General features: G+C 39.2%; 1 protein-coding gene across 5 annotated transcripts in view; it reads right to left on the bottom strand.

Moving 5' to 3' along the window:
- The window catches only part of FRY (FRY microtubule binding protein), a 159,655-nt gene extending 150,108 nt beyond the window's left edge, over positions 1–9,547 (bottom strand). For all 5 annotated transcript variants that reach the window (XM_066313153.1, XM_066313156.1, XM_066313154.1 and 2 more), the window contains exon 1: positions 8,602–9,547. In XM_066313153.1, coding sequence (XP_066169250.1) covers positions 8,602–8,671 — 70 coding nt within the window. In that variant the 5' untranslated portion in view covers positions 8,672–9,547. The remainder of the gene's footprint in view (positions 1–8,601) is intronic.
- Between the last annotated feature and the right edge of the window lie 4,804 nt (positions 9,548–14,351).

The raw sequence follows: 14,351 nt of genomic DNA, 5'->3' as shown, positions 1-14,351 counted from the left end.
GGGTGTCTCTATATCTGTGATATCTCTTTCACACAGATGAAGAAGCAAGTGGCACTCAGTAACTCAGTGAAACTACTGGTACTTGGCTGAGAGCAAACTAGGAAGTCAGTGTTTTTCTGATGTGTTTCATTCAGTGGCTTGTTTTAGCAAGCTTTGCTGTCTGCTGTGAAAAGAAAAACCCTGCCATCCCTCGGTTTTGAATGTGACTATAATTGGCAATATATAGAAGATCATGAATATGTAAGGAATTGCCAGGCTTCTCAGTAGTTCCTGTGAAGAAGAGAGTCTGGGCTTCTGAACTCTGAACTTTAACAAATTCTACATTTCCCCCCTTGAGATGCGCCATATCAAGGGGAACTCTGGAACCTGGCAAACAAAGGCCAGAGAGACCATCTTGCTGAAGAAAGAGGCAGAAGTATCACTCAGTACTTCAATCCACTATCAATAAATTCCCTGCCTCATTCAGCACTGAATTGCCCTTGTTCAGCCTTTTACCATTAAAAAAGCAACAGTAACTCTCCTTCTTGACTTTGATAATACTTGCAAAGCCCACCTTCAGTTGCGTTTTGAATTCCCAAGGACTGTCCCTGCATGCCCAGGCAATGTCTATAAATTCCTTCTTTGCAGACAAATCACACTTCTTCCTGGGATATATTACCTTTTCACAGTGGATCTCAGCCAAGAGATCTCTGATAAGCCAAGCCAGTCTCCTCATACTCCTGCTTGTTTCCTTAAGCATGGGGAGTCCACTCTTGTTACTGGAAGATGCTGACCTCAGAGACATGTCAGCTTTCCTAAGTTCCTCATGAGATCCCTAGTAATAGTTTCTGAAATCACAAAACTGAAATATTCTCCTTAAGTCTAGGGTCTGGACACAGCCACTCTTTCCCCACTCTTCTCAGCATTTTCAGCTCCAAATCAAAATGAGCTCCAAATCAAAATGAGCTCCAGTCAGGTCTTCCTTGTGGGTAGCAGACCCAGTTGCACTTCACCCATATGATCCACTGTAATTCAAGAAGTTACTTCCAACACCCTCAAGAAATCTTGGCTGCTTGCATCCTACTATTTTGCAATTGCAGCAGACATCAGGAAGTTCAAGTATCTCCTGTGAACCAACATCAACAATTCCTCAAGTTGTTCAAAGAAGACTTTCTACACTTCCTCGCCCCGATCAATGCTCTGTAACATATTCCCACCACCACCCTGTAACACTTCAAGTCATCTGTTCTAATCCTGACCCACCAAGTCTCCACCACACTGTCACCCTCCATCCCATAGAAGAACTCCAGATCGTTAAGGAGTTCCTTCACAAAGACAGCAATGCCCACTCCTTATTTCCTTGCAGGTCATCCCTCAAACGCTTGTATCCATCCATCCATCCATCCATCCATCCATCCATCCATCCATCCATCCCAGCATTCCAACAGTGTGAGCTGCTAACACCCAGCTTGCTACTGCTGTGACTTTGTAACTTCGGACTGCATTGTGACTTGACTTCTTCCTGAATGTTTTCCAAATGCATGTATTTGTATACAATCATTTAAGGTATGCATATAATATATAAAAGGCTGTCTCTTCATCCCGTTCTACAGCTCCTACTACATTTCTCTTATTCCCTTCACCCTGCATCCTTCACTTTCCACCCCTGTTTACTGCCACCTAACTGAACCATGGATAATAATCCCCCCTCCACTGGTACCCCTAGTTTCCAGTTCTCACCAGGATGATGAGCCAGTCAGCAGATGTTTTGTCCTGCTTTGTGTATTTGTCTATTATGGAACACCTTTCTGTTTGCATTCTTAAAATTATAAAACATGCAAGAACTTGAAATATCTCACTGCTAGAGCTACTGTGAAGTTTGAACAATTGTGTTTAGTATTCCTTTTAGCTAGTGCAATAGACAAAGGATCGGATGATTCAGAATAAAGAATATTTGAGTAGAAGGGGTTTTCTTTCCATAGACAATTGATTGTAATCCAGTTTAAGCAAATGCAGTGACTCAAAAATTACCAACTCACAAATAACTCAGCTACTTATCTCTGTGAAATCATTCTGCATTCCAAATTTATCATGGAAACAATGGCATCAACTTCACTGCTGATGCTCTGAAAAGAGAGGGATGCAAAATTGCCAATATTTAGAAGCAGGCATAGGTACAGGATTCACTATTAAAGTAAATATGATTTACCATACAGTTCCACCAGCCTAATCGCAGGAATAAGCCAAAACCGCCTCACACTCCTAGTAGTGTACCCTTATCCCCTTTCTCATGTTGACACCAGCATCTACACCATTTTAGAAAGTTTAGCTTTGAAGATATTAACTCTGTGGGTAATTAGGGTGGCAAAGAAGGGGTAGGAGCATAGGGACAGGAGTAAGAGGCTGGGATGAGACTGTCCCTCCCAGTCACAGCTACTGCAATGTTGTATGTGCCATTCATGGTTTCAACACCCACAAGAATTCAGTCTCTAGGGCTACCAACTCATAGCAAGTGTCTGTAGTTTCCGATTGTTTAGAAACTCAGGAATAAATACAGAAAATAAAGACAATCACCTGCAACTGTAATTGTGTAGGTGTGGAGCATGCCTCCTACTGCCCCCAAGTCAATACACAGAAAATAGTTAAACTATTAATGCAATGAGTGTATCAGAAGTGGAGAAAATACAAAAGGATTGTTAAGTAGCAATTTACTGTAATACATTAGTATAATAGCTTATATTCTCCAGTATTAAATTTTAAACACTATTGTACATTTTATACTCCTAAGATATCCTGTTTATCACTTCATTTACACTCTCTTTTTCATAATTATAGTTTTTATATTTATATAGACATATAAAAATAAAAGATACCTTAGCTTATTCAATGGTATGTCATATGAATAGAGAAAATATAAGAATTGCTGGTTCTTTCCCTGATCCTTGTGCATAATAACTAGCAATACCAGAAAAAAAACAAGCTGCTGGTATTTCAACAACATCAAGGACATCGCAAATTAATTACTCGAAGTGAATACATATAGTATAACAGAATAGTTTTGTTTTTACCACAGGTAAAATAATTAGAACCTTTATGGAATATCTACCAGTAATTAACAAAGCTTAGTTTTCCAGATCATCTTGTATTTCGGTGTTTTGAAATTTTACCATAAAAATTTATGTACTATACTGCCGTCAAAGCATTTGTAGATTTTTACTGCAGTAATTCAAACTTTTTAATGACAAGGAAACTCATTCTCCAAATCAAGTGAGTCTTGCAATAAAGCATTTATGATTTTCTCATCCTATTTTTCCCTCTCAGTATGGTAGAAATACTTCTGGAATGTCCTCAACAGAGTAGCAAACATCAAAATAAACAAAAATTCCTTTTTTCTAAGAGTTCTCATGTTTCCAAAGTAATAAAACTTTCACTTTCCCTTGCTTCTGAGAAGAGCCATGTCACAATGCAAGTTCTAAGATGGGTAGACCAGAACATAAACAGCCTAAACACTGTGGTTTACTACCTTTCCCTTTGGATCAGACCAAATACAAAGAAAGTTCCTGAGAGATAAGAGCCACCTTTATCAAGCAAGACACTTTACTGCTGACAAACACAGCCTACCTAGAGCTGAAGAATACACTAAGCACCCTCCCTTCAGGCTCAATGGACAGAGCAATCAATCCCCTTCACACAGCACAACACCTTGAATTAATGGCATCCCTTGTCCCAGGCAGGCTCAGATGCCAAGACAGGAGCAGATGCTAAACCCAGGGCTCCCTGAAGGCAGGGCAGTGGAAGGGGGATCTCTCTGCAGGTGTATGGGGGTGAGACCTCAGGAGCCAGCAGGACACAGGGGCCCCAGTTTCCCGGTCTGCTCACCGCAGCCACCGGCCCTTTCCCAGCCGCTTCGGGAGAGAACTGATCCTCTGCCTGGGGGGCGAGCTTGCAGCACATCAGCCTCTGGAATCAGGTTATTTGGGCCGGCAAGAGGACGGATGCCAGAGAGAGAGGGGAAGGAATGATAGGTTCTCCTTGTTCAGTGAATGTGTTCGTCTTAAGTGGGAGCTGGGAAACAAAGAGGAGTCTCTTTCCTTGATTGGTATCTTGCTACAGATCTCTAAGTCAGATAGCATGGTGTGCTCGGTGTATTCAGCCATAAACAGGTCTGTGTTTGACGGCAGATAAGGGAACCCTACAAAACAGCTGTTGTCACACTTATGCACAATAAAATCTAACTAGAAGATCAAACCAGTGCATCAGAGACTTGGACATAACAGAGACTTTCAGCTAAGAAAGTGTTCATGGCCTTCTGTTTTCTCTTGCTCATCTACACAGGACTTCATGAACATTCTCTGTAAAAAAGGCTGAGTTTTATTGCCTTGTGTATTATGTTCATTTATTGAAGGACTAAATGTTCTTCATTAATTTCTTCTCCTGACATGGTAGAAACATATCTTCAAGAGAAGAACAGAACACGGCTGACCACATGTCAGCTAGCCACCCTCCAGGCTCCATGCTGACCACTGTGAAGTCTCTGCCACCTGATGCTCTTCTGACCACAGAACTTGTTCGGACGCTAGCCCTGTGTCCAGCTCGGTACGTGAGCAGCAAGCTGTGGACGAGCCAAAGATCCTACTGGGAGTGCTGTGGACTGTGAGCTGATGTAGGTGTCTGTGTGGTCCCAGGCCGGGGCTGTCTCTGATGTTACCACCACTCGTAGACAAGAAGTAGCTTTTGACAACTGCTACAGGGACCGGGCACACAGGGACACAGAGAAAGAGGACGATGACACGAGGATTTTGATGTGGATGTTGGCTGCTGTGGAAGAAGGTAAGGAAGTATGGCCATGAGAAAGAGACCAGAAGTCCTGATACTAGGAAAGTCCGTATTCTGAGTCTGCATTAAACACAAGTCAGCAGAAAAACCCCTTGCTATTCAAAGGTAGATAAACAAGCATTGCAATCCTTAAAACCAGGCCCTGCAGATAACTCTGTTCTATGAGAGGTGCCAAATACAATATTCCCTATCCAAAATATGCAATATCATTTCATTACACAGAAAGAAACCTTAAAACCCATCTCCAGCCACTGTGAGACAAAGAAATGCAGCTTCTACAAGCCCACACAGGAGCTGACTTGTGAGAGCACGAGTGAGCCATCTACCTGTGCCATTTAGATTCTTCTACAGAATCCTTTCCTCCAATAAACTTAATTGCTGATCAGATCTAGGAACTGCAAAAGGCAGAATTTGTTATAGACTTTTCTGCAGTTTATAATGGTGGTACTCTAGGTTCTTGTAGCTAGATTTCAAAATTTCTATATAGATTTTTTGAAATTCATAGTTAAAACTATGAATTTGAAAAAGTAATTTGCAAATTAAATTCAGAAGAAATCTATCTTATTTATTCAAAAGAGTAAAACAAAATCTAAGGAAAGATCAGGCTTAAAATTCTTAACATTTGTATTCATGTATTATGCCTTGAATAAATTACAAATGTTTATTTACAGAAATGCATTTTGCAGTATTTCCACAACAAATTTGTGGGAAAGATTCTTAATTGTCCTAGTTTTGGTAAGCCTTATTTTATTCTTGTCAGAATAAACCTCAGTGGGCCAAGTGAGCACCACTCACCTTGTGGAGGCATAGCCATTTCAGCAGTACTTTCAAAAAGAAGTAATGCAAATGATTAAGGCAGTTGTTGACTAATGCAACACTGATCAAAAACACGTGAATATTTAAGTAAATACAAGAATTCACATAAGATGGGCAAAAAAGCCCCTTAGATTATTCTTATTTTCCAAGCTGAGAATCCCAGTTCTGATTCCATCTCCAACACAACACAGGAACATTTTCCAGACAGGACAACATGCACGGTATCTTATGGACACAGAAGATAGCAGAAGTCTGCCTTGGGAACGGCACAAAGGAGTATTTTGAGATCTCTCAGTTTGATGGGATGATTGGAAGGCCAGACTGTGACTTTGCTTTTTTATCCCCCAGGAAGAAGAGCGCAGGCTCTCTGAGAACACACCACGGACTGTATCAGACTGCATCATCCTGCCTGCAACTGTTAAAGTGAACCCCACTGTCCATAAATTACCTGCCTCCTTAGCCAGATGATGAACATGCAAATGCAAGCAGCATGCTGGGTGAACACCTCAGCCAGTGCTGTGTGACACTGAACTGAAATCCTGCCTGGCATGTCGAGAACACTAGCTTGTTACACTCCTCAGATAGCAAAATCAGGGAAAAATATCATTTCACGTAGAATAACTGAGTATATTTCATGGTATGGGCAACAGATGTGGATGGCAATCTGCTAGAAAATGCTAATGTTCTCTGTAAGCCAAAACACAAATCAATGGAAAGACCTGGTTTTGGTGGGACTAAAAAGTCTGGGAAGGATAAATGCTGTTTAAACTGATGTTTTAAAACATCATGGACAGCACCTCTACACTCTTAACACTGCAGCAAAATATACACTGTAGGAAACAAAGTTGTTTTTCTTTTAAAACTGTATGAAACTGAGTAAAACTCTTGCTGCCATGTAAATGCTCCAACATAATTTATGGCTTCTGGTCTTGGGTGTGCAGACAGAGCACCTATTCTCTGAAAAACATGCTCCTGTGCATGCATGTGCAGGCTTCCCAGCAGTTTCTCAAGCAAGAGAAGTGTTTTCCTCTGCTCCACCCATCACATAGCAGAGCTGAAGAACGCCCTAGGTTTTTTGAACTCCCTACTGCCTTTTTATCAAATAGTTTGTTTTTCAGCTAGATAGGATACGTTCAGATTTATGAACATACTCTTCCAGTATGAAAGTTAAAAAAACCCCAATTGCCAACAAGTTTAAGGCAACCTAGGATCATTCACTCTATTTCTTCTTACTGTTTCTTCAGATATAGTAGAAGGGGTGTTTATCCAATAAAGGATGCCAGAAATATAAATTATTCATATACTGTTTCCCTTTCCCTAAACTAGAACTTAAGGACTTCTAATTTCAGACCAGAAATACCTTTACTATATTGAAATACTTCCAATATATTTCAAGATAAAGGAAAAAGAAAAAAATCAACATTTTATATTTAATTATACAATGTAGTTGGTTTAATATTCTTATATTAAAGTGCTGGTTTTACTTCAAGTTACAGTAGGCTATTACAAAATTAATGCCAGAACTGATTTGATTTCTGCATCATAAACTGACTTGTTTTTCTTCTGTCATAAGCTGTGCCTTGCTTGTTATGAAATATGTGCTGTCAGAATAGACACTTATATTCTCAGTATTTGAATAACATTAGTCCAAGAAGGTAACTGAATCATAAAATTCTCTCCTAGTCCTTGTGGGATCCCTTATTTGAATGAATATGCACTAAATATTTTTGTAGGAGGGAGATAAGCAATGATGTTTAGGTAATACTATTATTCCCTGGTGGCTTCACACTTGTGGTAGAAAAACAGATTCAAACAAGCACCACAGTGTTACTGAGGTTACAAATGACCTGGAAAAATACAGTTTCTATGGATATCATTTAATGAATACGAGTCTTGCATGTCACACATCTAATACAGTGTTGTTTATTTCTTTGCAGGTATAAGGTACTCTCCTCGTATTGAAGAGATCTTGCAATTCTTTTATACTATAGATTTTTTAAATACTAATCTTTTATGCAGACATTATTAAATTATAGATATTAGTATGATCAGAACCTTATTTCACATGTAGTCAAGTTGGATTTTTCCACAGACATTGTGTTCTACCTTTCAAAAACAGTTAAATATGGAGATTTAGCACTGTTAATAAAAGCTTCTACAGAGAAGGACTATACTGTTCATGTACTTTAACTTAAAAGGCAAATTTTTGCCAGTGCTATCACATTACCTAATCTGAATATATTTGCAAGCAATGAATTTTATTCAGACATCTTCATTACATAATATTGCTAAAACGTCTATAGAGTAATTGATGTAAAAAGCAGTGGAAATCAGGAACAGCAGTACTGAAAAGACTAAGGCAGACTAAAATGCTATTTGTTTACATTCTGCAAAACCTAGCCTGGATCAGATAAACAGATGGATTCTTTCTGGCTAGAAATATTGCATAAGATTCTGAAATTAAGCATAGAGGGTGGGAAGTGCAGCTATAAGCAATTGATGTTTTGCTTCCCATCACATCACATCAAAATGACTTTCAGAGCTGAAGTAAAATAATTATACTTTGTCCTCGGTGCACAGTTAATAAAACAACAACTTCTGAGCAATGCCACACCCTTGTGATTAAACATAATTTTAAAAAATATTTAGATAAAGTCTGAACAAATCAAACAAACATATAGGCAGGAAATGCTGTTTGGAATGCACTCCCTGCAATGTACTGTTAGACCCAGAAAGCAGCCTAACTTCAGAATTCAATCAAGCAAAATCTAGTATAATCTCATTACAGCCTTTGCAGTTAATGAAACCTCTTTAAATCTCTGACATTTTGACTTTTAGAGCTGACAAAAGCAAAAATTACTTGGTTTATATAACACAAACATACAGAAAGGTAAGATTGTATCCTTCAGGTTATCCTAGCTATTTACCAAGCAATGCGTAATATGAAAAGATTACTCTTCTGCTACTCACTATTGCTCCAGGATTTCAGTAAATATTTGATACTGATCTCAAAGAAGCCTGAATCCTGCTGGCTAGCCATGTCTGCTGCATACAAAGAGGCTTCTATAATTCTGAGCAGCTGAAGTGGCAGGTACTATGTATGTAGATGTGACTGTCACCAGTCAGTGATGCAAACGAGGGGTCAGAGGAGGAAATGAAGTCTCCGCAGATCCACTTCTTCCGTTCATGGTAGGTAAGCTCATTAAAAATAAAAAAATAAAAAAAGCTCAACAACAACAACAAAAACACACCATGAGATTTTTGTCCTTTGCTCTTCCTTCGGGGCTTGTTCTTAATTCTATCTGAAGAGTATTTTATTCCCTCGCCCCCTCGGTACTCAGTATTTTCATTTATTCCATTCCACAGGCGGGCAAATTCCTTCTGGTCGGTTCAGGCACAGGCAGCAGCCCAGCACTTGTTCCCCAGGCACAGTTAGTGTCTCCCCGAAGGGTCTGAGCCGTGCCTTCGGGAAAGCGCAGCCTGCCCGTCTGGAGCTGTTTTCCCATCAGAAGCTGTCAGCCCGAGCCGATGCGCCTCCTCTCGCGAACCGAGGATCAACTTGAAGCCCCACTGAAGCCGTCTCTGCTGCAGCTGCAGGAATCTCACACGTACCGCTTGGCTTTAGGGGGAAAAAAAGCAGGCTCTAATGAACATCCTCTGCCTGCTCTGGTCAGCTGCTCGCCTTCCGCCTGTTTCCAAGAAGAGCACGCTGAACTATACACAACTGCATCATGCTGCGGTAAAGCTGAGCTGCACCCATATATCTGATTGCAGTGACGCTGGGAAGGAAAAAAGGCTCTCCCTCAGCCCAGTCGCACAAGAGAAGCACTTCCAGAGCACTGAACCCACGGCATTCAGACTGGCTGCTTCTGCTTTTCTTTCGCTGCTACAGAAAAACGTGTTGTCATTTTCTTCTTGACACTTTTTCCGCCCCCCCCCGCTTTCACAAAGATGAGAGACAGCAAGCTGAATTCATCACGGCAAATAAGCCAGAGCTCACTGCTTTGTATTCACCTCTGAAAGAGCCACAGAAAACTCAGTTTGATATCATTTTTATCTTGAATAATGGTTTCTAAAAAGGAACTGAATTCACAGAAGAAAAATGAGGCAGAAGAAATTCACTTCTTGTTAATCTCTATTTTATACAAAATACTTAATTGCTAGGTACAATTTCCATATTCCTAAGGTTTTATTTCATATAATCACACTACATCATTATGCATATTTTAATGGTAATGAAGAAAAATAAGAATCAGTTTCCAAAATACTTTTTGTTTCACATATTCTTGGTATCATCCTTCCAGATATTATTTCCTGGGAATAACAGTACTTTTTTTTTTTTTTTCTCACTTAGTGAAATAAATTTCCTGCAGCATTTCATAATTATGGTATCTGAGACAAAATAGAGCTTGTCTGCTGCTGATTCTTCTAAAAACTTTGTCAGCAATTGTATTTGCACATTACTTTTAGTTTCAGTATGCAAAATATTTGATGTTTGTATTGGAAACTGAGGAACACAAGGGTCACTGAGACCAAGCTTCTGTGGTTCTCACTGAAAATATGTTTAACATCTTCTGCAAACATACCTCATCTAGAGATAAGGTTTTGTGTCCTCACTAATGACAGGCTGTTGTTTAAACTCACTTTGTAAACCTTCTTTCAGTTCCTAAATGAACTTCACTCAAAACTTGTTTACACCCTTTCGTGGACATGGAGCACCAGAAATATTCAGAGTATCTCAGGTTTGATCTCACCAGCCATGTCAGTGAGACCTGATCAGCTCTTCTTCTCTATGCTGTCAATTATCATCCCAGTGCTGTCACTCTGCATATCCCCAATTTATACTGAGACCCTGCTGTCCCATTTGTACCTCCTTCCCTATACCTCCACTGACAAAGCCTCCTCTTTGTGTTTTAGCCAGCACAATCCAGCGTTTTACAATTAAACTTAAATTTAACATCAAGTAAGGGAAGTTTCAAGATCTAGGACTGATGACTTTCCACCATCCTACTAACTGATTTTTCATCAGACATCAGAAACAACGCCAAGTAGCTTTGGAAGTCCTTATTCATCCTTACAAATACTGCATTAATTCCTATGTTCAAGGATTTAAGTAATAATTTCCCCTGTGGTGCTATATCACATGCTTTTCTGGAGATGACTGATATATTAATTTTATTGCAACTCTCTTGTTAAAAATAAAAACAGGAGGTTAATTTGCAAGTAATTGTATTGCCTAAATTCGTATTAGATTTTATCCAATTTTAAATTAAATCCACACCTTTAAATATAATCTCCCGCCAAATTTTGTTTCAGTCTTGAGTATCAAGCAGCCTATCTGTTGATGCAGATCATTTTCCCCCCAACAAATCTGTGGTTTATATTTACAGGGTAGAATCTCTCTTTCGATATGATCAACAAAAATGTTATTACCCAAGCTGCAACGTCATACGCCTGCTCTTCCTTGAGTGAAGGAATGGGAAGTTAACTGATTTTTGTAACGTGAATTCAAAGATCTTTGAGGGGTTTTTTACACATTGCAATTGATTTTTTTTTTTTGTGTTTGTATTACTCCTCCTACCTCTGTTCTTCTACAAGGCAAAATGAAAACTAAAGGCAAAAGCATTCATGTAGTTAGTGGTCAAATCTTATTCTTACTCCATCTCTCAATCTCACTGGAGACTGGACTCTTTAAATCAATGTTCATGTTTCCAAGCTGTAAACGAGTAAGGATGTTTAACCATTTGCTTTTTATTCCTTCACCTAGTCTTACTCAGCTTATCTTTTGTACTGCTGCTGCCAGGAGAATGAATACCAGCTGGACATGGGTGACCTGTTAGATCCATGGGATGCTCCTGAGGATCCCATGTGTCCCTCACAGGCAGAATGAAGAGCTCAGGGTTTTGTTCATTGGTTGGTTTTGGTGCTTTCAAGTAAAAGAAACTTCAGGCATCCCTCACAGGCATTGTGAAAATGACTACAGTTTTTTTTAACTGTCACTATCCAGCTCCTTTTTATTTCTCAAGTTTGTATTCTCAAATCTGCAGATCTATCCTTATTTTGAGTCAGCTTGTATGAACAGGATCCAGTAACGTTCATACCATTTGCTCTTCACCAGTTAAGAAGTCTAACCAGTCTAACAATGGTCTCTTGACTTTGTGATCATTTGGTGAAGAAATCAATGGACTACTGCCCCCAAGGACAACTGGATTTGACTACCACAGGTAGTTTGTGTCTAGCATGTTAATGTTTTGTTGCATTTCCTTGTGGAGTAACATTAAAAAGGCTACAGCTAATGCTCAGCTGCCTATCTAGGAGAGTCAAATCCCCAGCACCTTTTTACTGACTTTCTCAAAAGTGGTATGGAGCCAAAGTAATCCCATTGCATGTATGGTAGGCCTTTTTTAAGCATTGCATCACAACATTAATGCAGAATCTCGCTGCTCTCACCATTTAGTATTCTGTCTGAAGAACATGTCTACCTATTGTGTTTTTCCACTGACAATATGATGCTGACGAAAAACTGAAAAGCTTAATGGATGTAATTAAAACAAAGCATATTAAGGAAAAATGCCACCACTCTTAGAGTCTATATTTTTGGTATCATATGAATGAGTTCATACAGAAAGGTAGTTAAGATTTACTTCGGGTTTGATACTCCTCTATTATTGGTCCTGCTTCCAAAAGTATCACTCATAACATGAATGCCTCTGAATTTAACTTTTGTTCTAGCAGCTTCTTTAAAATTAATTATAATCAATTAAAATCTTACTAATTTCTATAATTAGTCATAAAATATTTTTTAAAACTTAAATGCTAGATTAAACTTAAGTATTTGCAAGTCTAAGTTTGCAAGTAAGACATCTTCCATATATAATGATTTTACTCCTAAAATCATTTAGGATTTTAGGAAACACTCCTAAAACAGGAATATCACACTGAAATGGCAGAAACATCAACACTCTAATTTAGTGTTCTGAACTTATTTTTGGTAGGCTCACAAGACTAAGAAACTTTGAAGTTACATAGCTCCCACTTTCATTTTTGTTGACGTTGCGATATTTACAATTTAATTACATATTCCAGGCTGTGAAAGATAGACAGGCATGAGCATATGAAATCTGCCAGTGAAAGTAAATTGTCTGATGAGGGCTGTTACAGACTTAGATATTTACAAGTACAGTGGGCTCCTTCTTTATGATATTATTACATGGGAATTGACAATAACAGCCACATTTTTTTTCACCACACAAAACCATAGATTCAAGATGTAAGGCTTCTCATGTGTCTGCTATGATGATCTACTTGCTGATTACCATACGCATTGTTTAAACTATAAATGTTTGTGTGTAACTCACATTCCACATTTGTGACACACTGAGCACCTTCTGTTCTCTCACTGTTTTCTGAGATCAGAGGTAACAAATATCCAGGAACCCTGACCCTGGGCTAATACCCTTCTCACTCTGAACAGAATCTGGAGCTGTGGAGCTTCCATGCCTCAACTTTGGGAAAAAGAAGCTAGGAGATGCTGTTCATCAGCATGGTCAGAAGTGTCCTTGTGAGCAGAATGCCGCATGAACAGCTACTGTCACTGCAAAACATCTGAAAAACAGACTTCCAAAGCTTTCCCTCAGTAAAGGAACAAGAATAACAAAACCACATGCTGCTGGAGGTATTCACAATATCTATCTTGAGGCATCCAGTTCAGATGCCTACACTGGGAGGTGAGTGCCTTCAGCATGACACAATAGTTCCAAAGAGTTCCAGTAAAGAGCACAATTATTTGTTAAAAAAAGTCTGTTTCTCCTCACTGTATACATGATACTTAGGGTAACTACTTTTGTAAACTGGATTTTTCAGATTCTTAATATTTAGTAGCATAGGTACCAATTTTGTTTACAGTTTTAGTGGCTACTGTTTATTATAGTCATTCAGGCAGTTTAGTCCTCTATGCTTTCAGCAATGCTTGCAGGAATCCTTAAAAAAGCACATGGAGATTTGAATATAGCACAGTCTTGCACAATCTTCTAGGGTTCATTTTAGCCTGGTATGAAAGGCCTATGTGGATTTTGCAATCTTAACTCTTCAGAATCTGAGGCTAAATGCGAAGAGGAGGCGAAAGCCTCTAAGGGATGACAGCAGTAACAAAGCAAATAGAGATTCAAATTTTGTCTTCCAACCAGTGATGTGGACACCTCCCAAAGCCAAAAGAAGCTCTGCTGAACTACTGAAGGTTTTAATGTGCTTTATTATGATTATGATTATCATTTTCTATGGCTTCATATAGCTTTTCCTCCTTATTTTGAGTCAAATGCTATGCCCTTTTAGCCAAATAATACCGTATGTTGAATTACATCTGTGTCTCTGATTCCCGTGGAATCAGATTGGATTCACACTGGTACAGCTGGAATAAAAGTTCGGCTGTCTGGAGTTTTTCACCTCAGGAATAAGTAAGGACTGCTTCTTAGTATCTTTATGGTTTTGATATAGTCTAGTCCTCTTGGGCAAAATGAAGCAACCCTACGAAGAGTGATTCCCTGATTTGATTGCAGTGCAGAACACACCTAACAGAGGAAAACAAAAAGGATATTGTCATGTCCTGGAATAGGCTGCATTGCATGCATGATTTCACATTCCCTTCTCTGGGAACCTCTTTCTGCCCTGCTTTTGAAAGGCTGCACTGGCTTTCAGATGGATGCTGGTCATAGCTCAGTGGT

The sequence above is a fragment of the Sylvia atricapilla genome, chromosome 2 (assembly GCF_009819655.1).
Source record: "Sylvia atricapilla isolate bSylAtr1 chromosome 2, bSylAtr1.pri, whole genome shotgun sequence".
Classification (NCBI taxonomy): Eukaryota; Metazoa; Chordata; class Aves; order Passeriformes; family Sylviidae; genus Sylvia; species Sylvia atricapilla.
This window is presented reverse-complemented; position numbering and strand designations above follow the sequence as displayed.